This window comes from Azolla caroliniana, unplaced genomic scaffold (genome assembly GCF_043228905.1).
Source record: "Azolla caroliniana isolate FFs.n. ecotype wild unplaced genomic scaffold, voAzoCaro1.0.p SCAF_21, whole genome shotgun sequence".
Taxonomy (NCBI): domain Eukaryota; kingdom Viridiplantae; phylum Streptophyta; class Polypodiopsida; order Salviniales; family Salviniaceae; genus Azolla; species Azolla caroliniana.
The window spans coordinates 11,716,156-11,738,445 of record NW_028230456.1 but is presented as its reverse complement, the minus strand read 5'-3'; the positions used below and the strand labels follow the sequence as shown (position 1 = coordinate 11,738,445).

General features: G+C 38.7%; 2 protein-coding genes across 2 annotated transcripts; one reads left to right on the top strand and one right to left on the bottom strand.

Moving 5' to 3' along the window:
- Positions 1-7,170: 7,170 nt before the first annotated feature.
- Positions 7,171-10,552, top strand: LOC147850634 (uncharacterized). Its single transcript, XM_087336282.1, has 3 exons — positions 7,171-7,461; positions 7,678-7,974; positions 10,242-10,552. The coding sequence occupies exons 1-3, from the start codon at positions 7,171-7,173 to the stop codon at positions 10,266-10,268; spliced, it is 615 nt and encodes a 204-aa protein (XP_087192408.1). The 3' UTR covers positions 10,269-10,552.
- A 9,632-nt stretch (positions 10,553-20,184) lies between these two features.
- Positions 20,185-21,286, bottom strand: LOC147850633 (pentatricopeptide repeat-containing protein At3g57430, chloroplastic-like). The gene is made up of 4 exons (XM_087336281.1): positions 21,073-21,286; positions 20,843-20,959; positions 20,393-20,723; positions 20,185-20,299 (listed from the first exon to the last, which is right to left on the bottom strand). Exons 1-4 carry the CDS (start codon positions 21,284-21,286, stop codon positions 20,185-20,187), a joined length of 777 nt encoding a protein of 258 aa, XP_087192407.1.
- Between the last annotated feature and the right edge of the window lie 1,004 nt (positions 21,287-22,290).

Sequence of the window (22,290 nt, the reverse complement as noted above, 5' to 3'; positions counted from 1 at the left end):
GATTATACAATAAGAACTTATAAAGATACTTGAGGTTAATTGCAAGGTATGTAAGGCTTGGATAATGACAAATGGAGTAAATATTAGAGGCCAAAGCCTTGTAGCTTTGAATAAGCATACAATATATATCATTTTGTAAGGAAGTCAAACTCCTCATCGTCTAATGCATGCATGCATGCATGGGTGGGGTGAGACTCCGTTGGTGAGTAGGCCAAACCAAAGGATTTGGATGCCAGTTGTTCAAACTCCAAACTCCTCATTGTCTAATGCATGCATGGGTGGGGTGAGACTCCGTTGGTGAGTAGTCCAAACCAAAGGATTTGGATGCCTGTTGACTCACTTGTTTCTCGGGAAGAAGAAAACAAAACAAACAAACAAAAAGAACATACATTATCCCTCCCTCCCTTCCTTTCTATCCCATTCCGTTCTATTCACTATTCATAAATATGAATGATGATGACATAGAAATGAATGAAAAATCCTCCTCCTCCTTAGCCTTCCTTTTACGTACTATATATATATACATATTATTATATTATTCCATAAATAATTAATAAAGAAAATAAGAAAATAAAACTTCCTTCCTTCCCGCCCATCCATCGGTTTCATTCCACTTCTAATGTAATCCCTTCCCCTTCCCCTTCCCCTTCCCCCTTCCCATTCCCCCGTCGCCTGCTGCCCAATCGGAAGGAAGCATCTTTCTTTCTGGTAACAACGATCTCTCTCTCTCTCTCTCTCTCTCTCTCTCTTATGTAATACATTCGCTCATTAATCATCTGTGTTCCGCATCATCATGGAGTGGAGTGGGCGCCGTTTTCTTTTGGTTCGTTAACATCCGGACATGAAATGAAATTTAGATATTGTTAATTTGAGCTGTGTAATATCAATCATGTGTTGCTCTGCCGGCGGTGGTCACGATGTATGTACATGCATATATATATATATATATATATATATGTTCTTCTATGCAGGGTAGTGGTGGGTGGTAGGTGGTTTTGCTGCAGTCGTAACAAATTGGTGCAGGGACTACTATTACTACTACTACTATTACTATTCTTATATAATTGTCTCTTCTCTCCTCTTAGATGGATGTTCACCCTCCTAGACTAAAAGTTAATTTGCTCCTGGGAACCGAGAATTGATGGTCGTCATGCATATGCAGGAGGGTCTGTAGGTATGTATATTGAGGCAGGTCACCCAACCGAGAGAGAGAGAGAGAGAGAGAGATCTTTGTCGAGAGCACAGGGGGCCAATAAGTCCTTAAGACACATCCGTAGGGTAGCGCTGGCGTTTCACAATGTGAAACAAACACGAGAGAGGCTTTCTGGGACAAGTCACGTGCCTTAAGAAAATCCGGTCACAGGGAGAGCTCCACAAACTCGAACCTAACTGTCTGTGCCCTGATGATGTGTGTTTTGCTATAGGATTAAAAACTTCCAGAATCTCCATAGCTTCATGTAATATATATATATATATATATATATATGCATGGCAATTTCTCCTGTGTTCTCCTTAGGCAATTACTGTGTGTGTAGGTTAGGTTAATCTTTTCATGGCCACACGACTTGAGGCATTCTTCTGTTCAACCAATCATTTGCATGCATCGATCATGTAAATAATTTGATATTTGGTGTAGAAATATTGAATCCACATGCTTTGTTTTCTTTGAGTGCTTTAAATTCTTCATCAAGTAGATACATGATATATTGTTGCAGAAGATTTTCAATTGTTCCTTTAGCACTATTTGCAACCATAGTCCGTCTTTAGCGGCCAACACCACTGCTACAAATTCAGCTTCAGCAAATGAGAGTGTCACATATCCCTTTTTTTTATTGCCATGTCATTACTGCTCCTACCAACATGAGATCTTTGAGAATCAACATCCCCCCCAATCCGAATCAAGACCAACCAACTAGTGATTTGATTGTTCTTTTGAATTGGGATCGTTTATATGTTAATCCATAGTTAGATGTGTGTTTTAGATATCGCATAACTCGCTGAAGTGATTTCCAGTGCATAAGTTTGGGGTTATGCATAAAACGTGAAAGATAATTAATTGTTAAACAAAGGTCAGGATGAGTTCCTGTAACTAAATATCGAAGCTTTCTTATTAATTGTTTAAAAAGAAATTGCTTCATAAAAACAATATCTCTTTTTGTGGTGGGGCCATCTGATACACTCAAGTTACATGTCAATGACTAGGGAGTAGTACAAGGTTTAATGTTTAGCATACAAAAGGATATCAAAATTTCATTAATGAATTTATTTTGATGAATAATCAAAGTGCCGATGCTATGATTATGAGTAACTTGCATGCCTAGGAAATAAGATAAGGAACCTAAATCTGTTTTTGAGAGTGCTTTGAACGTTTTGGCTTCACTTGAGTAATTTCAGATGGTGTTTCAACTATAGGAATATCATCCAGATATAGTGCTACCATTAACAATTGATTAGATGTATGATAGTGTCTAATGTATATATTTGGTTCCGATAATAGTCTAGAATAGCTATGTGAGAGCATGAAATTGTTAAAAGTTTTGAAACCATAATCCTAGAGATTGTTCGAGTCCATAAAGAGATCGATGTAGCCGACAAACATAGAACTTGGTTGGGAGCGTGGCTCAAACCCAAGAGGTTGTGACATGTAGATTTCTTCTATTAAATCACTATGTAGAAATGTTGTTTGTACATCGAAATGATGTACCTCGGGGTCAAGAATGATGGCAAGAGCCATTAGGAGTAGAAACAATGCCATGTGGAGAATGGGTGAGAATGTCTTAGAATAGTCAAGTCAGGACTTCAGAGCCATTAGGAGTCGAAACGATGCCATGCGGAGAATGGGTGAGAATGTCTCAGAATAGTCAAAGTCCTTTGACTTGAGAGAATGTACCCCGAGGTCAAGAATGGTGGCTAGAGCCATTAGGAGTCGAAACGATGCCATACGGAGAATGGGTGAGAATGTCTTAGAATAGTCGAGTCCTTCGACTTGAGAGAAAGCACGAGCCACAAGTCGAGCTTTGTAACATGCAACGGTACCATCAGGGTTTAGTTCTCTCTTCAACCCCCATTTGCATGAGATAAGTGAGCGTCCTGTTGGGAGTGGTACTAGAGTCCATGTTTTGTTGGCATCAAGAGATTCAAGTTCTTTCTTCATGGTAGCTTGCCATTCAACACGATCTGGACTTTGCAAGGCCTCATTGATAGTTTAACGGATCATCAGAAACATTTGATGTGATCGAGGGGGAACCAAGTGTTGAGAATGCAAACCCAGTTTCAAATTTATGGTCCGCAATAAGAACATCTATTTTCTTGGTGACATGATCGTAGATATCTTGAATAGCACACACTTTCCTTGGAGTGGATGTAGGACAAAGTGAACTAGGTGATTTCGCAATAGCACAAATCCTATTTTAATTACTTTTGCGTCCTTGTGACCAATGGCTTTTTCTTTGCCATTACAACATGAGGATCTTTGTAATGGAATAATGGATTTTTTGCAAGGATGGGAACATGAATAATCAAATTAATGTGAGTTGGTTGTGTTTTGCCTAAAGGTTTCTCCTTATGAATATTTAGGTGATGACTAAGGCTCTTCCTAGTTTGGGTAGGATTAGTGTTTAAAATTGGGGCATGTACATCAGTTTGTTGTGATTGTTTGGTTACTAGAGGCGATAAGTAGAGTCATTGGTTAAAGGTGAAACTTGTCGGTGGGCCTGTAGAGATGAGGATGTTAATGGAAGTCGGTTAATTGGCATGTGGTCAATTGTGTCTTGTTAGATTTTTGAGGAAGTTGGCGGAGCCCGCCAAGAATTACTAGGTGATGATATTACTTCTTTGTTGGATTTGGTGTTGGACCTGTTTGATATGGTAGTTATGTCTTGTATCTTTTCAGGTCAATGATGTGGGTGAGGATTAGATATTAGGTTATCTTCATCAAATATCACCCATCGACTGAATATAAATCTTTTGGATTTTCTGTCATATAATCGATAACCCTTATAGCCATGAGATTCTTCATACCCAACGAATATTGCATTGCGCTAACTGTGTGATTATCTAGTAACTTTTATCAAGCATCTAAGGGTACGAGTGCATATGCTAGACATCCAAAGATTCTTGGATTTGGACTTTTCCCAAACCACAAAGGAAATGGAGTTGTCCCAATTCTATATGTTCTATTGAATATATAACAAACAGTTGAAACAACCTCTTCCCAATATGTTCAGCGAAGGTTTGCAATGGCGAGCATGCAACGAGTTACATCCATATACAACCATTTTTGTCGTTCAACCCTTGAATTGTGTTGAGATGAATAAGGGATTTGGCACTAAATTTGGAAGTTTTGGGAATTCAATTCTCCACCATTATTTGATTGAAGTGCTTTAAGAGCTATATCTTGTTGATTTGTTACAAGTTTTTGATAGGTTTTGAATTTTCATGGACTTGATCACTAAATTTTGTCTTTAGAAAAGTGACCATTGTGAAATGAGTAAAGTCATCGATAAATGTTAAGAAATATACATTCCAGATAGGGATGGAGTAGATAAGAGGACCACATATATATATCTGTGTACTAATGGAGGGGTTTAGTAGTCGTTGTAAAATGTGAAGGTAATGGCGAGTTAGAGAGCTTTCCAAAGATATACCCTTCGCAAAGGGATAATGTTGATTTCCGAGGAAGGGTATTACTTGCTATACGTTGTCGAGCCTTGTGAACCATTGTTTGATGGTTTCGGTGACCTAATTGATAGTGCCATAGTACGGTCACATAGTTTGATCTGTCTCAATCATCTATGTGGTGTGCATCTTTAGTAGGCACCATAGAGCGGCCTAATAGGTAAAGACATCGTTGTCTTGGACAATTAACAACATAAACTCGACCAGAGGTTGTCTTATGACGAATGATACAATTTTTATGGTATAACTCGACAAATGTATTATCATTTGTGAGTTTATTGACAGATATCAAGTTTTTTACTATGTTAGGTATATAATAAACTTCATTGACTTCAACAAAGTACCCATCAAAAAGTTCAAGATGGGCAGTCCCATGTCCAAGGGCTTATTCATCCCTATTATTCCAAAATCTTTCTTGGAAGGGATGCTTAAGGGCTTATATTCTTTAAGCCATTCAACCCTTGAGGTGAGGTGATATGCGGCACTTGTATCAACAATCCACATTGAAGTGGGAGAGTGGTTAAATGAAGTGAGGGCCATGAAGGTTATGAAAGAATCTTTATTGTCCTCATCGGAATTTTGGTCACTATGACATATGTCATTATTTTGATCATAATCATCATGTGATGCATTGTAAGAGGGGTCTTGTTTATATGCTCTTTCCCCTTGGTTATTAGAATTCCTATAACAATATTTTGTTTCATGTCCACTCCTTAGACAATTTTTGCAAAACGATTTAAGGAACCTAGATTTGTTATAATCTCTTGAATCATTAAATTTAGAGGTCCTTGAATAAAATTTGGAGTTAGTAGATTGGTATGTTGATGTAAGATTTCTTATTGTATTTTGAATGTTTGCTATAAAGTGCGGTGTGAGATGAGGGTTGATTTATTGCCCAATGAAGTATGACATTTTCTTGTGAGATTGATGCCACTAATGTTGGGACGCTAATGTTTGCTTATGTGAATTTTGTGCTTATAAATGTTTGCTATGATGGGGGTAGGGCAGCTACCAAGAGGGCGGATTGAATGGAACTTGGCAAACTAAGTCTTGAAAGGATCAAATCATCAAGGCGAAGTCTCTGGCTTTTGACAAACATGTCAACGTCATCATTTTCATTCATAATCATATTTTCCACTATAAAAGGGGGAGAAGAGGGCTTATTTCGGGTAGCCCATTTTGGTATTTGGAGGTAGAAGATTAGGGTTTTGAGGATTCATCTTCTACTTCATTTTGTTTTAGGGTTCGAGGGTTGCCCATTTTGGAGAGCACCATTAGGGTTTTGGCTTTAGGGTTTCTACTGTTTTTCTCTTTTCTAGGATTTGTGGTTCTTATGGTTCCTCAGTCTCTCTCACCCTCTTCTCTTGGGAAGTGATTGTGTTCTTGAGCGTGTGTTGGTGTTGGGAGCGCTCGGTTTGTTCTCGCGTTCGTCGTCACGGGCCTGTGTGCTCGCCGTTTGTGCGGTTCGTGGTGTTGGTGAGGTCGGCTTTCATGGTACGTGGCTCATAGTTTGTGTGGTGTGCGATGGTGTGCTCATACTCCCATTGTGCTGGAGTGTTCACTTGCAGTGCTTGTGCATGGTGGTCGTTGTCATCATGGATCTCCACCTCCCTCCCTTCTTATAACCCTCTTGTTTGTTCTCCCTTTTTAGCTCGGGTTTGAGCTCTGGTCCACGTGACCTTCATTGTAAAAGAAAAATCTTCTTACTAGTGAGCATTATAGACATCTATTTTGTAAACCTTGGTGTTGTTCTTGTTCTGTTCTGTTTATCTTAATGCCGCATTTAAATCTCTTGACCAAAATAAAGTCTCCGCTTCACATTCGTGAGCACCTTCGCATGGGCCCTTAACTCGAAAGGCCAAACAAGGTGCAAGCCCTCTTACTCCAACTCCCTAGTCTAAGACCCTTGTGGTCCCGCGCGGACAATACACATGCGAATCTTTGTGACATCTTTGGTACACCAATATGGAGGTAATCAGCCTCTAATCTATCCCATATTTGTTTGGAGGTAGCCAAGGTTCTCACACTTTGCTTAAGTGCGTCCTCCATATGAAGGAGGACTTCCAAGCGAGCGTTTAAATCAATTGCTTTGTGGGGTCATGAATGTTGGGGCACCTGTCGGTTCCATCGACGATATTTAACAAACTATAGTGTTCTAATATTATTTCCATGGTCATACCATGGTTCATAATTTTTTCCATTAAATTTTTCAATGTGATAAGTGCAAGATGATACCTGGGCGGCATTTGCCGCCATATTCGTTATTGCTCCAACGTTTGACATGGTCGAATATTGTTTCTTTATTTATCATGTTCGTTTTTGACACCGTGATAAGCTTCTTGGTGGGGTTGGGCTCCTTCACTGCTTTACGACCAACCAACCACTTGTAATAGATAATGGTGGTTATAGGTGCACCTTTTCGTATTATATTTTCTATTTTTTTATTCTAACTAATTAGTTTTTTACAACATTTGGAATCGATTGCCTGTATCGATGGGTATGGTGATGGTGATGGCAACCAGAGGGATGATGGTGTCTTCCACTACCAGGAGTACGACAACAACAACAACTACTACTACTACATGTTTGATTGCAATCTCTTATTGCCTGATGCTGACGACCATTATTAGTATAGTTCCTTCAGAATGTACGACATACGACCTCAGCTTAATTCTTCCATCCACCTATTCTCACTTTATAGCTGCTGCCAACGCTGTTAACATCACACCTTACACTCTGCCACCTATCTTCACCCTTTTTGCACCTATCAACTCAGCATTCGAAGTAAGTAGTAAGTTGTGAAACTAAATTGAATTATTATATGCATCGTGTTTAAGAAGTTAACCCTGTTTATGATAAATTGAGCATTTATGTTTTCTCAGTTCATCGGAACTTCAAGAGGGCATAGCATGTAACCTAGACGGACTCGATAGTTATTAAAATTTTAATGGAGATGTGAAATATTGTGATAATCCATTTATTGTACTTGCTTGCGTGCAGCGGTTGGGATGTTTTGATGATCCCACATTGAATAAGACATTGACGGCAGCTATTATTAAGTATCATCTGATAAATTATCCCCATGATTTTGCATCAATCATTAATCTAGCAACGATGAGGAACCCTTGGATACCGCGTACATTCTTTGATGGCTTCAAGTTGAACGTGTTTTTCGAGAATGATGCCACGCTTATATCCATCAACAATCGGTCATGGGTCATTGCGCCTGATCTCATCTCCTACGGCACTCTCTCCGTACATGGTATCGACACTATCCTCATTCCGCCCCGAGTCAAGGTATGTATGTATTGTATTGTATGCTGCTCTTGTCTAATCGCACCTCACCTTCCTACACCTACCTACACATACACATGAGACGATAACTGTGTATGAATGTGTACATGCAACTGCTCAACATATAGAAATGCAATTTGTGTCTAGGCTTCCTAATACGTTTGGAATCCCATCAAAGGATAATAAACCAGGATGCCATCAAAGTCCTTACTATTAGGTTTTCTGTCCACATTTTTTAGCGTGTAAATGGACCTTGGATGCCCAAAACTTATATTTTTAAATACAATGTGAAAAGGGGAAACACTTAGATGGATTTACACATGTATACTCATTTTTGAGAGTGAGTTAAAAGAAAAAAAACGGGCATTTTTTGTGTGAAAGAAAACAATAGATTTCAAGAGCTCACACTACCTTTCTTGGCTTGCTCCTTCAGTGCTCTTGAGTACACCGTTAAACGCCAACGTCTCAACCATCACTGCCACGTGTTGTGAGATTTTGGTGGTTGTTTTTGTGTCTTTTTGTTGGGTTTAGTTGTTGAGGAAATTTTATATTCCTTTCTTTCTCATAATACTCTTAACTTGTTTAGAGTAGAACTTTGGTGTATAAAGATTTACATTGATAGTTAATTATTTCTGGACTAGGTCCCGTGGTTTTTACATCTCTGAGGGTTTTCCACGTTAAAAATTTGTGGTGTATTGTGCATTGTTTTTGTTGTGTATCTTTTAATCACTTATGTGAGACAGAGATTATATTGTGCAAGATTATTCAAAGGAAACAAGAAATCACACAACAAAAGATATGCACAATACATCACACATTTTTAACGTGGAAAACCCTCAAAGAGATAAAAACCACGAGACCTAGTCCAGAAATAATTCACTGTCAATGTAAATCTTATACACCAAAGTTCTACTCTAAACAAGTTAAGAGTACTATGAGAAAGAAAGGAATATAAAATTTCCTCAACAACTAAACCCAACTAAAAGACACAAAAACAACTACCAAAAACTCACAGCACATGGCAGTGATGTTTGAGATGTTGGCGTTTAAGAGTGTACTCAAGAGCACTGAAGGAGTAGCCCAAGAAAGGGAGCGCAAGCTCTCGAAATCTGTTTTTTTTCTTTCACACTAAAAAATGCCCCTTTTTTTTTCTTCTTTTGACTCACTCTAAAAAGATGAGGATGCATGTGTAACCCTTTTCACACTGTATTTAACTCCATCTAAGTGTGACCCTTTTCACATAGTATTTTAAAATATAAGTTTTGGGTGTCCAAGGCTCATTTTACACACTAAAACAGAAAACCTAACAGTCTTGGACTTTGATGGCATTATTATCCTTTGATGGGATTATTCCCAACGTATTAGGAAGCCTAGACACAAATTACATTTCTATATGTTGAGCAGCTGCCCATCTGAATGCAGCAGCTTCTTGCTTCCTATCAGATTTGATTATTGTGGGAATGTTCAATATCTTCTCCTGCTGCCAATATTCATAGTAGAAAAGTTGATTAGTAGCAAACCGGCACTTCCAAACCCTTTTTTACATTTCCCCTCTGTAAAATGTCACTTGGATCTGCAGCATCGTCAATTCTTTTGTAATTTGCTGCATTTCTGCAAGTGTACCGTCATCCGTGTGGTCAAGAACCTTCACCTGACCCAGTTTCCATTACTTCAGTGTCTCCGGTCATTGTAGTGAATGAGGGAAGGAAAGGCAGGAATTGGGATCTTTAGGTCTAACTTAGGGTTTTGGCGAGGAAACTTACCAGACAACCACCGATATACTACTCTTATGTGCAGCCATGGGCAATCATTAGACTGCCCATGGAAGCTGACGGTCCAAAGTCCGGGAGTAGAAATGAAATTGGTGGGGCTGTGTATTTCACCAATAAGAGGACGTGGGTATGAAGATGAGAGATGTTAGAGGAAAATGAGCTCCTAATCCGAGAACATCAATCAATGAGGGAGGGTTTCAGAAGATGGTGTGTGTAATAATTGACTTGAGAGAACCTCATATCATAGTTCTTCTATTATACGCAGAGACGGGCATTTAAAAAATGACTACCTTACATGGCCCTCCCTCCAAGTGAAGGTTTCAAATTATTTGTCCTAATTAATTATACAGAGCTGACAGGGAACGTCACAAATAAAGCAATTTGTATGTGGATAAAAGTTTAAAAAAAATATACTCACGCACAATTACATTTAACGATAAAATGCTCAGATGTAATGATGATTATTGTATTGTATTGTACTGTACTGTATACGAGCAGATGTCATCAACTTGCCGCATGTATTGATCAAAATGATATGGTCATGTAACGAATTAAACATCAAGAGGTTAGTGATGCGAGCTGTGCTGCCCAACTATGGTGATGCATATTTATATCGAACCATGAGAAGGCCAATGTTTATCCACTACATTATGAATATTGTTCAGCATCACTGGCAGATATCTATATCTTAATATAATATTATGATTTCTTCACATCTGTAATTTGGAATATCGTCATAACCCTTGGATAGTACATTATTACCCTCAAATACAGCCATAATCCCTTGAACCGTTGACTATATTTTTCTTGATAATAAGACCATGCAAAGACCCCAAAGACAAGCCATGCATTTGAGGTTCTTGCTTCAAATCTGTTAAAACATCTTGCCATGAAATTTAAGAATTATGCATTCTTGATGAAAAGTGGGTTAGGCTGCAGCTCACAGTCACTTTTGCTCATTTTTGTATGTTTGGTTTTTGTCTACTTCTGCATTATATTATGGAAATAGGTTCCTCTTCAAAAGAACATGTTGAATGTCCACATCTCCTGGAATGCAGTAATAAGACACCATTAGTGAATGGCGATATATAATAGATTTGAACCCTTTGTGAATTGAAAATTGCCAGGATCAATCCAGAATCGGCAAATTATAAGAAACATCATCATTAATCAATCTGGGGAATACAAATAATAGCCATGTGCATTGCCTTGTCTCTTATTTGCATTAGACATAACTTTGGATATATTAGGGAGAAGTTTATACAAAATCTTTGATTATTATTTAGGAAATACTCTTTACATGGGTGCAATTTTCCTTGATGCTCCCCAATGAATGCTTTAAAGAATTATAGAATTTTGTGCATGGTTACCAAATCTCCCTCTTTTGATATGTTTTTCTATGTCAACCAATTAAGCATGTACTACTAGGGTGAACGCCGAGCAATGCCCAAAATTACCTCCTAGAAAAAATAAGATTGTTCATCTCTAAGATGGGACTCCCCAAGAAATTACGTTCATTATATAAAGAGTGAGGTTGTGTTGGCGTGTGTGCTACTTTAACTTGACTTCAGGAACTTGAACCAAGGAGGTTGTGATTTTGTGGGAGAAGACATTTAAAGCCCTTTCGTGGGTTGCCTCGACTAAATTTCCTTTTTTGTGAAATAGCATTGTCAAGATCGAAGGTTTGATTCAAGTTGGGGTAAGCTCAAGTTGATAGTGTAGGCTTGAATTGAGAAAAACCAAGGTTAAGATGATGAAAGCTTAGGGCCGAGTCAAGGAAAGCTAGGCTTAGGTCGAGAAATCTTAGACTTGAAAAGTACACTTGTTTAATACGACAAACATAGATTGAGCCAACATCCACTAATTTGCTCACACAAATATATTCTCCTTTCCAAAATAAGGTATACAAGAAATGGTTCAAATGGGGAATACAAACTTTAGATGTTGACACTTACGAATATAGTTCCAAAGGAAGGGAATAAACTAGGAGGAACAACTCTTGAGTTTTGGTGACATGAGCTCACAAAAAACGGTGGTCGTGCCTTTCTCTTGAAGATCCTCCTTTTTCTATGTTTCTCTCCCTTTCCTTCAAGCAAAAGGTTCCCAATAAACGGCCGAAATAAATTAGAATGAAAGTTGCACAATAGCCACCCTCACAACACACACAAGAACACTAAACTCAAGAAAATGAAGAAAAAAATACCTCACAAACCCTAAAAATCAGAAAATAAAATACCGCTAAAACCTTCGAGTACCCAAAACCCTCCATCAAAAAAGATAAAGGAGAGGTAGTTAACACACGCACATGTAACAAGGTTCAAACCCAAGACCTTATGTTGCACAAGCCAAAGCATTAGCTAGGAGGCCATTCATTTTTTATTACTTCAAAAATTATTTACTATAGTTATGTTCACTCTTATTTCCCTACATTCGGCCTTTGCCCATGCCACATTACAACAACATTTCTATCTAGAAAAGTGTATGCATTTGTGATGTTGTTGGTGACATGTTTTTGTGTGTGAATTAGAGAAATTGTACTCATAGTTACAATGGCTTTTCTACTTAGAAAAATAATGCATCTCGTGTTGCGTTGTGTTGACCATCTTGGGTTGTGGATTTCGCATATTGAGTGCCAATGTGTGCATTAGCTATGTTAGTGATGTTTTTTGGTGCACAAACATATGTTGCACACCTATGACAACATTCTGTATTAAACTCACTATCACTTTCCTAGATGGTTGGCATGAGAGTGAGGTTTAAGTCTCTTGTTAATGCCTTTATTATCAAGAGGTTTAAGTCAACTCATTCAATGATCATGATAGTTATCATGAGTGCCAACATCGTTGGTCATGAATGGAACATGAAGTTTCAAAATCTTCTAAAGGCATCATTTGATAGCCCATATATATGACCTATAACAATGCATCCATAGTGGTCAACTTTAACACACTGATAAGGATCCATAACACTTTTTTCTAGCAAAAATAATAACATTGAACTTTATGGTTGCATGTGGATAGGCTAAAAGAATTGTTATAAAACAGCATGCCGCAATCCCACCTTAAACATCAAACCCTCACAAAATAACCATGAAGAATATAAACCTAAATTATCAAAAGATATTTATATTCATCATGAATTATATATGTCAATAAGTGTTTGTAATTCGTTCAATCAAGCCAAATTTCCCACTAGTTACACAAGGACTTTGGCTCTATCTAGCACATAGTTTTAGAACATTATGGGTCCATGACTTTGTAATTGGCATGCCACTCTAGGATTTTGCAACGAATGAAACAACCTAATATCTTCATGTCATCATGATTCGTATAATGAATATATAGGTTGAAAGTCTATAAAAGGCTAATAGTTTGTAACTACATAAGTCAATTTTTTTTAAACAGAAATACAAGCTCTCTATTCCTTTTGTCACGTCAATGGCTCCAACCCGATTAAAACCCGTGCGACATTTTGCTGAATGTCGGTTCATATACCACTTCCAAAATCATCCTCGGCGCTTCGAGAACGATCTCATCCGGGATTACGTTCCTCCAACAATAGTGACCACTATGAGAAGAACCAGGATGATGGTTTAGGGTTTAGGGTTCAGGAACGAGCATGGGTGGGATATAACCAATCAATTCCTCAATGAAGATATGCCTTAGTACAATTGGTTTGTCCCTAATATACATACATATATGTATATGTGTTGGTGGAGGAAAAGAGTTCCTTCTAGGATTGAGAGGAGTTTGGCTCTATCTATGTACATATACCTTCTCATCATTTTTGTTGAATAACTCAAATAACTACCTCCTCATATAGCCTAGATGGCCATATTGTTGGGTCTATCCACTCAAGTGGAGCCCATGAAATGGAGTTGGCTCAGAGCCAACTGCCAACTCAGTGTCAAATCGGCTGGATATTGATTCAGGTTGAGTGTTGAATCAGCTGGGCGTCGATTCAGGCTGAGCGTTGATTCGGCTGGATGCCGAATCGACTTAGAGCTAAAGAAAGAAAAAGTTATATGTTTATTAATATATATATATATATATATATATATATATACGTTTTTTATGTGTCCTTTTTTCTTCTTGTGTGTGTGTGTGCGCGCGCTTTTTGTATGTCTATGTGTGAATGCAGATACGAAAAGAGGAGACGTTACTCCAAAAAGGTTGATAAAAAGAAGGCATAGACAGAAAAACGCATAGAGGGAAAAACTGAGAGAAAGACAAAGAAAACAGAGCGTGTTACAAAGAAAAACTGCACATGAGTGAACAGAACTAAGGCTGGAAAAATAGAGATTCGAGAAGAAGAGGTGTGTGAGAAAAATACAACAAAGCTTCTGCAAGAAAACAGAAACAAGCGTGAGAGCTCGAGAACAGGGTGATCGAGAGCGAGAACTCGTTGCAAGTGTAAAGATGGAGATCTAGTGAGGTGTTGTCTGGAAAAACACAATAAAGCTTCTGCAAGAAAACAGAAACAAGCGTGAGAGCTCGAGAACAGGGTGATCGAGAACGAGAACTCGTTGCAAGTGTAAAGATGGAGATCTAGCGAGGTGCTGTCTGGACTACCCAAAAGGGTCACAACAACTCTTCTGTCCACTTGTAATAGGTTTATTTGTTCTGTGTTTTTGGTTTTTTTTCTGTTGTTTATCCTATCTGGTAGGGTGAATATTGTATCCAAGGCGGTAGCCTTGAAATATATGTGCATATCTCTAGAGTAAGCTCTAGAGGCTATCAACACCTTTGTATACTCAGAAAATAGTGAATTTGTTTCGGAACCTAAGGTTCTCGTGGTTTTTCTTAATTTTGGGTTTTCCACGTTAAATCTCGGTGTACTCTTTCGTTTTCGTCTTGTGGTTTCATCTATTGTTTATCAAGTGTTAATTGTGTTTGAAATTTTAACCATCCCGATTCTACTCCATATTCCCAACAAGTGGTATCAGAGCGAAGTTCATACCTCCGCAAAGACTTGGAATATGGAGGAATCATTAGGCGGGATGATTAAACTGACGGGATCCAACTACCCCATTTGGAAGTCCAAAATGAGGGACATGTTGGTATGTAAGGACATGTGGTTGCCTGTACTACATGGTACGAGCAAACCCGAGAACATAGATACATTAACCTGGGATGCCATACATCTAAAGGCATATTCATACATCCGATGTTTCATAGACCTGAGTCTATATAACAATTTTTGTGATGAAACCAAAGCAAACGAGTTTGGAGAAAAATCGAGAGTATGTTTCAGACCAAAAATGCTTTGAATAGAGTCTATGTGTTTAGGAAACTTGTAAGACTTAGGTATCAAGATGGCTCTAGTATGGCAGAGCATCTTAATACGTTTCAAGGACTTATAAGTCAAATTGTCTCTCTAGATATACCTCTAGTAAATGAGGTGTTGACCTTGTTATTGTTAGGCTCTCTCCCAGATAGTTGGGAAACCCTTGTTGTGACGCTTGGGACTGCAACGCAACAAAAGGACCTAACATTGGACATGCTTAAGTCAAATCTTCTACATGAAGAAGCACGATGAAAGGAGCATGAGTCCAACTTTGACCATAAAGCCTTAGTCATAGAAAACAACTCCTCTAGAGGAAGAAACCATGCTAGGGGTCCACAAAATGATAGAAATAATTCTAAGGGGAGGTCAAAGTCTAGAAGTAGAAAAGACTTCAAGAAAGTTTTTTCATGTAGTTATTGTGGTGGTCCAAACCATTATGAGAGAGACTATTGGAAGAAAAAGAAAGACCAAAAGAAAGGAACCACCGATAATAAGAGCAATGACCCCACTACAACCACTTGTGATGGCGTCATTGTCATTGCTTGTGATGACGTGTGTGTTAGCTTAGCATGCCAACAAACTGATTGGATTATTGACTCGGGAGCCTCATATCACATTACTCCATACCAAGAGATGTTCTCGTCATATGCCGGTGGTGACTTTGGCAAAGTCAAAATGGCTAACCACGGCATAATAGAGGTTGTTGGCATACGAAATATAATTCTAACCACGAACATGGGTTGCAAACTAGTATTAAATTATGTTAGGCATGTACCGGACATTCGGCTGAATATTATTTCAGCCGGTGAAGGAAAATGGAAGCTCATCAAAGGCTCGCTAGTATTAGCAAGATGCCTAAAAGAGAATTCCCTCTATGTAATGCGTGCTATGGTGTCCAGTGGAGAGGTGAATGTAGCCGATAAGAAAGTCCCTATTGATTTGTGGCACAAGAGATTTGGGCACATGAGTAAGAAAGGACTCAAGGTGCTAGCTAGAAAGAACATCTTACTTGAGATAAGAGGTATGCACTTAGAAACTTGTGTTGATTGCTTGGCCGGCAAACAACACAGAGTTGCCTTTCAACACCTGCCCCCCAAAAGAAAATTTCAGCCATTGGAATTGGTGCACACGGACTTGTGTTATATGAAAGATAGAACTCTTGGGGGAGCATTGTACTTTGCCACGTTTATCGATGACTTCTCAAGGAAGTTGTGGTGCTTTGCATTAAAGACTAAAGATCAAGTGTCTGAAATCTTTAGGAACTTTCATGTAAGCGTGGAAAGAGAAACATGAAGAAAGCTGAAATGTATCTGTTCCGATAACGACGGTGAATATCAAGGATGATTTGAGGAATATTGTCATGAGCATGGTATTAGACTAGAGAGAAGTGTCCCAAAAACACCCCAACACAATGGCGTGGCTGAAAGGATGAATAGGACAATTTGTGAGCGGATAAGATGCATGCTATCCGACTCAAAATTACCAATTTTTTTTTGGGGTGAAGCAATGAGGACTGTCGTTGACCTCATAAATCTGTCCCCATCAATCCCTTTGGATGGTGATGTACTCGAGAGGGTTTGGACAGGTAAGGAGGTGTCATACAAACACTTAAGAGTGTTCAGTTGCAAGGCTTATGTCCACATCCCAAAAGATGAAAGATTCAAGCTTGACGACAAATGCAAACCATGCATATTTTGGGGATACAGCCATGAGGAATTCGGCTATAGACTTTATGACCCAGTAGAGAAGAAGGTCATTAGAAGCAGGGATGTGGTATTCCTTGAGGATCAGACCTTACAAGATTCGGAGCCGAATGAAATGCCGGATCTCACCCTTGATTTTTCAGTTACCGAACACCCAATGCCTACTCAAGACACACAAGGTCATGGGGGAGATACTGAGGAGTATGATGATATGGCTGATGATGCAACGGACGATGATGATGGGCAGAATCATGACCATCATACTCTAGGTGACATTTCAGCAACTCCTCCAGAAGAGGAAGAGGTTAGAAGGTCTATGAGACAAAGAAGACCTTCTACTAGATACAACCCACATGAATATGTCATGCTTTTAGATGGAGGAGAGCCAGAAAGCTTTAGAGAAGCTATGGCAAATGATCATAAGGAGGAATGGCTTGACACCATGAATGATGAGATGAAGTCTTTGCAAGACAATCACACTTATGATCTTGTAAAGTTGCCTAAGGGCAAAAGAGTGCTGAAAAACAAATGGGTTTACAGGCTCAAGACTGAGGAACATTGCTCACAGCCAAGATACAAGGCAAGATTGGATGTGAAGGGGTTCAACCAGAAAAAGGGAATTGATTTCAAGGAGATTTTCTCACCAGTGGTGAAGATGTCCTCGATCAGAGTTGTACTTGGGATTGCAGCTAGTCTCGATCTAGAAATTGAGCAACTCGATGTAAAAACCACCTTCCTCCATGGCGATTTGGAAGAAGAGATTTACATGGATCAACCTGAAGGGTTTGGAGTCAAAGGTAAGGAAAACCTGGTATGCAAGTTAAAGAATAGCTTGTACGGCCTAAAACAATTTCCTAGACTTTGGTACAAAAAGTTTGACTCCTTTATGTTGAACCATGGGTATAATAGAACAAACACAGACCATTGTGTGTTTGTTAAGAAATTCCCATATGGGGATTTTGTCATTTTGCTCTTGTATGTTGATGATATGTTGATCATTGGTCAAGACACCAACAAGATTGAGAAGTTGAAAAAGGAACTCAACAAATCTTTTTCCATGAAAGACTTGGGACCAGCCAAGCAAATCCTTGGTATGAAGATAACCAGGGACAGGGCAAGCAAAAGACTTTGGTTGTCTCAAGAAAAGTACATTGAGAATGTACTTGAGAGATTCAACATGGCTAAGAGTAAGCCGGTCAACACTCCACTCGCGGGCGGGCCACTTTAAACTTAGCTCAGCTCAATGCCCTGCGAGTGATGAAGAGCAAGAAGGAATGAAACAAATACCATATGCCTCTCACGTCGGTAGTTTAATGTATTCTATGGTATGCACGAGGCCGGACATTGCTCATGTAGTTGGTGTAGTGAGACGTTTTCTCTCGAACCCTGGAAAAGATCATTGGGAAGCAGTGAAATGGATCATGCGATATCTGAGGGGTACCTCAAGAGTCTGTCTAAAATTTGGTGAGAACCAAACTATATTAGATGGATATACAGATGTTGATATGACTGGTGATGTTGACTCTAGAAAGTCTACACTTGGTTATCTAATGATCTTTGTAGGGGGAGCGGTCTCTTGGCAATTGAGACTGCAAAAATGCGTGGCATTATCCACAACGGAGGCTGAATATATTGCTGTCACAGAAGCCAGTAAGGAATTGCTATGGCTAAAGAAATTCCTACAAGAGTTGGGGCTGATTCAAGAAAGATTCATTCTGTATTGTGACAGCCAAAGAGTTATGCATTTAAGTAAGAATTCTTCCTTTCATTCTAAATCAAAACACATAGATGTTAGATACCATTCGATTAGAGATGTGCTTGAATAAAAGCAAATGCAAATTGAAAAGATTCACACAAATGAGAATGGCTCCGACATGATGACAAAATGTTTGTCAAGGGAGAAGCTTGATGTTTGCAAACAAAAGGCAAACCTAGTTGTGCCCCCCACTTGAGATGGAGGGGGTGAATTGTTGGGTCTATCCACTCAAGTGGAGACCATGACATGGAGTTGGTTGAGAGCCAACTACCAACTCAGTGTTGAATCAGCTGGATACTGATTCGGGCTGAGTGTTGAATCGGTTGGGCGTTGATTCAGGTTGAGAGTTGATTCGGCTCGACGCCGAATCGACTTAGAGCTAAAGAAAGAAAAAGTTATATGTTTATTAATATATATATATACGTTTTTTATGTGTCCTTTTTTTTCTTGTGTGTGTGTGTGTGTGTGTGTGTGTTTTGTATGTCTATGTGTGAATGCAGATAATACGAAAAGAGGAGACATTACTCCAAAAAGGCTGATAAAAAGAAGGCATAGACAAAAAAACGCACAGAGGGAAAAACTGAGAGAAAGCCAAAGAAAATAGAGCGCGTTACAGAGAAAAACTGCACATGAGTGAATAGAACTAAGGCTGGAAAAATAGAGATTCGAGAAGAAGAGGTGTGTGAGAAAAACATAACAAAGCCTCTGCAAGAAAACAGAAACAAGTGTGAGAGCTCGAGAACAGGGTGATCGAGAGTGAGAACTCGTTGCAAGTGTAAAGACGGAGATCTAGTAAGGTGTTGTCTAGACTACCCAAAAGAGTCACAACAACTCTTCTGTCCACTTGTTATAGGTTTATTTGTTCTATGTTTTTGGTTTTTGTTCTGTTGTTTATCCTATCTGGTAGGGTGAATATTGCATCCAAGGCGGTAGCCTTGAAATATATGTGCATATCTCTAGAGTAAACTCTAGAGGCTGTCAACACCTTTGTATACTCAGAAAATAGTGAATTTGTTTCGGAACCTAAGGTTCCCGTGGTTTTTCCCAATTTTGGGTTTTCCACGTTAAATCTCGATCTACTCTCTCATTTTTTTCTTGTGGTTTCATCTATTGTTTATCAAGTGTTAATTGTGTTTGAAATTTTTATCATCCCGATTCCGCTCCATATTCCTAACACATATCCAGATATCAGGGCAGTCCAAGATACCACATTTTGGCACTGAATCCCATTAAATTCAGTTTGAGCTTTTTCAATTATGCCGCATTTTGCATACACGTCCACCAAGACATCTTCTTGTAGTTGCCCATTTATTATCTTAAGGAATGTTTTTCTCTGCCCCTTTTTTTCTATTACTTGCTCCAACGCTACGCTACCACATGCTTTCAACATACAAAACAAGCAAGAGAGTAACTACGTTTGGCATAGCAGTCTCACAGTGCAATTCTTTGAAAGCATAGAAGCACCTACCTCTTCTCCATGCCCTCGTTGTGCATATCCTAAAAGAAGTGTTGTCCAAGTGACAATATTTCGAACCAAAAAGCTCATCAAACACTTCTTGTGCTTTTGTGAGCATATATTACATTTATTTTACATATCCACCAATGCATTGCAAACTTGAGTATTTTGTTCTGATATCCTCTCTCTACTAATACAAATTCATGTATTTCGATACCACTGTCTAGTGCTCATGTGCTGCTATAGGCTTTCAAGATGCAAATAAATGATAGTCACCTCATTGGGCGATTGGCCTTCATGTTGCATTTGTTTCAAGCAGTTGAATGCTTCGTCAACAAGTTTCTCTTGGGCATAACTGGAAATGAATGCAGTTCAAAATACAGTGTCCCCAATCTTAACTTCTTCAACCACCTTTCTTGCTCTTAAAAGTGCACTACATTTGATATACATATGAATCAATTCATTCTGAAGTAGAATCTCTTTATCAAACAACTCTTCTTTATGAAGCCGAGCATGTATCATATTGCCCTTCTCGGCCTCCCCTAGATTACCACAGCTCTTTAAGATGCAAAAATAATTGACCATATTTGGCAATATGCTCTCGCATTGCAATGATCCAAAATGATTCAATGCAATGCCATCTTCATCTTGTCGATATTGAATATTTCCTATGATAATTGTGTTCATGCAAGTTACATCTCTAACAAGACATCCACTAAAAATCTCTTGTGCTTGAGTGAGTCCACCACATTTGGTATACACATCCACCAATGCATTGCCTACCATAATATTATTCCTTACCAATGGCTCGCTTTGAGTCTTGGTGTGTACTTCCTTCGATATATTGATGCTCTCACATGCTTTTAAGACAGAAACAAAAGTAGCTGCATCCGGAGACAAGCCCTCACAACTCTCATAGATATGAACCATTTCAATGCTTCTTCAACATGCTCATGTTCAACATAATTTGGAATCAACACATTCCAAGCTATTCCATAGACAGAAACAAAAGTAGCTGCATCCAGAGACAAGCCCTCACAACTCATAGATTTAAACCATTTCAATGCTTCTTCAACATGCTCATGTTCAACATAATTTGTTGTGCTTTTGCAAGTGCCCCGCATTTACCATACATGTCCACCAATGCAGTTCCAATCAATCTACCCTTATCCAGAAACAAAAGGCCCTCTTTAATAATCTTACCATGTACATTTTGACCTTTATCAAGGCTTCGAATGCTACCGCAAGCTTTCAAGATAGAGAGAAACGTGACCACATCAAGCAAACACTCCCTCTCTTTGCATTTGTTCAAAGAAATCAGGTGCTTTCTGGACATCTCCATGTTTGGCATACCCACATTTTATGTACATATCCACCAATGTCGTGATACTTGTGCTTCAGTTAGCAAGCCACATTTCGCATACATAACAACTAATGAATTTGCAATGACGACATCTCTGTCAAAAGCATGGAAAACAAACTATGAGTGTATTCCTTGATCATTTTTTATGTTGCCATGCTTTCAAGCTACAAGCAAGCGAAATTTCAAACTAATTATTATGAAACTATCTGTTTTCTTGCCAAAACTACTCCTCTATGTTTTCTTTCCTTAGCAACTCATATTTGTCCTCTAGTTGTCATCATATCTTTACTTGAGTATTTATGTGAATAGACTAACATCACTTTTTCCAATGGAGGGGTATCACCTGTAACTAAGGATAATGACGAAAAAGAGACATCAATATTATTTTGAGGAATCATATCCTTAATCAAGAGAGACTTTTGTTTTGATGTATCCTCCTCATAGATTACTTAAGGTAACTGCTTTTCACAATCCATGACAACACCCGAATAGTCAAGCTATCGCCCCTTGTCCTGAGGCATTGGGAGAGGAACTTAAGTTCCCAGTAGATCTTGTACAACTATTATAACATGATGTAAAGACTACTAGATCATATGAGAAGCTAGATTGCCAATGTCTCTACTTAAATGTGATCTCTAGTGAAATCAATGAAATCACATTTCGTGTTCATATCCATCCATAGTTCAATGTCTCATTGTTGGAACCATGTCTAGTTGTTCCTACTCCACCTCTAGATCAACTCGTTGATGGCCCAAAGTTCGAAGTCAATGTTGGTTTGGACTCAAGGACTATGCTAACAAGCTATACTACCATTGCCCCAAAACTCAAAAACTTGCCTATTAGTTTGTAACATACATTATAACATTTGCAATGTCATTGCACCAAGTAGATTTTGTGTTCTCTCCCACCAAATGCTACTTAAGTTTTTAAGGTTATCTTTGCTCAAGAGAAATAGCATAAGGGACTCTGTCACTAAGAAGCAA

Bases quoted from the DNA above. Each gene is read 5' to 3' on its own strand.
- LOC147850634 (XM_087336282.1), top strand. From the start codon at position 7,171: ATGGGTATGGTGATGGTGATGGCAACCAGAGGGATGATGGTGTCTTCC. The intron at 7,462-7,677 runs GTAAGTAGTAAG...GCTTGCGTGCAG, and splicing joins CTATCAACTCAGCATTCGAA to CGGTTGGGATGTTTTGATGA. The intron at 7,975-10,241 runs GTATGTATGTAT...GTATACGAGCAG, and splicing joins TCATTCCGCCCCGAGTCAAG to ATGTCATCAACTTGCCGCAT.
- LOC147850633 (XM_087336281.1), bottom strand. From the start codon at position 21,286: ATGGAGATGTCCAGAAAGCACCTGATTTCTTTGAACAAATGCAAAGAG. The intron at 20,724-20,842 runs GTCTCCGGATGC...ATATTATGGTAG, and splicing joins TATGAGAGTTGTGAGGGCTT to GCAATGCATTGGTGGATGTG. The intron at 20,300-20,392 runs GTATATCAAATG...ATTCATTTCCAG, and splicing joins CAGAATGAATTGATTCATAT to TTATGCCCAAGAGAAACTTG.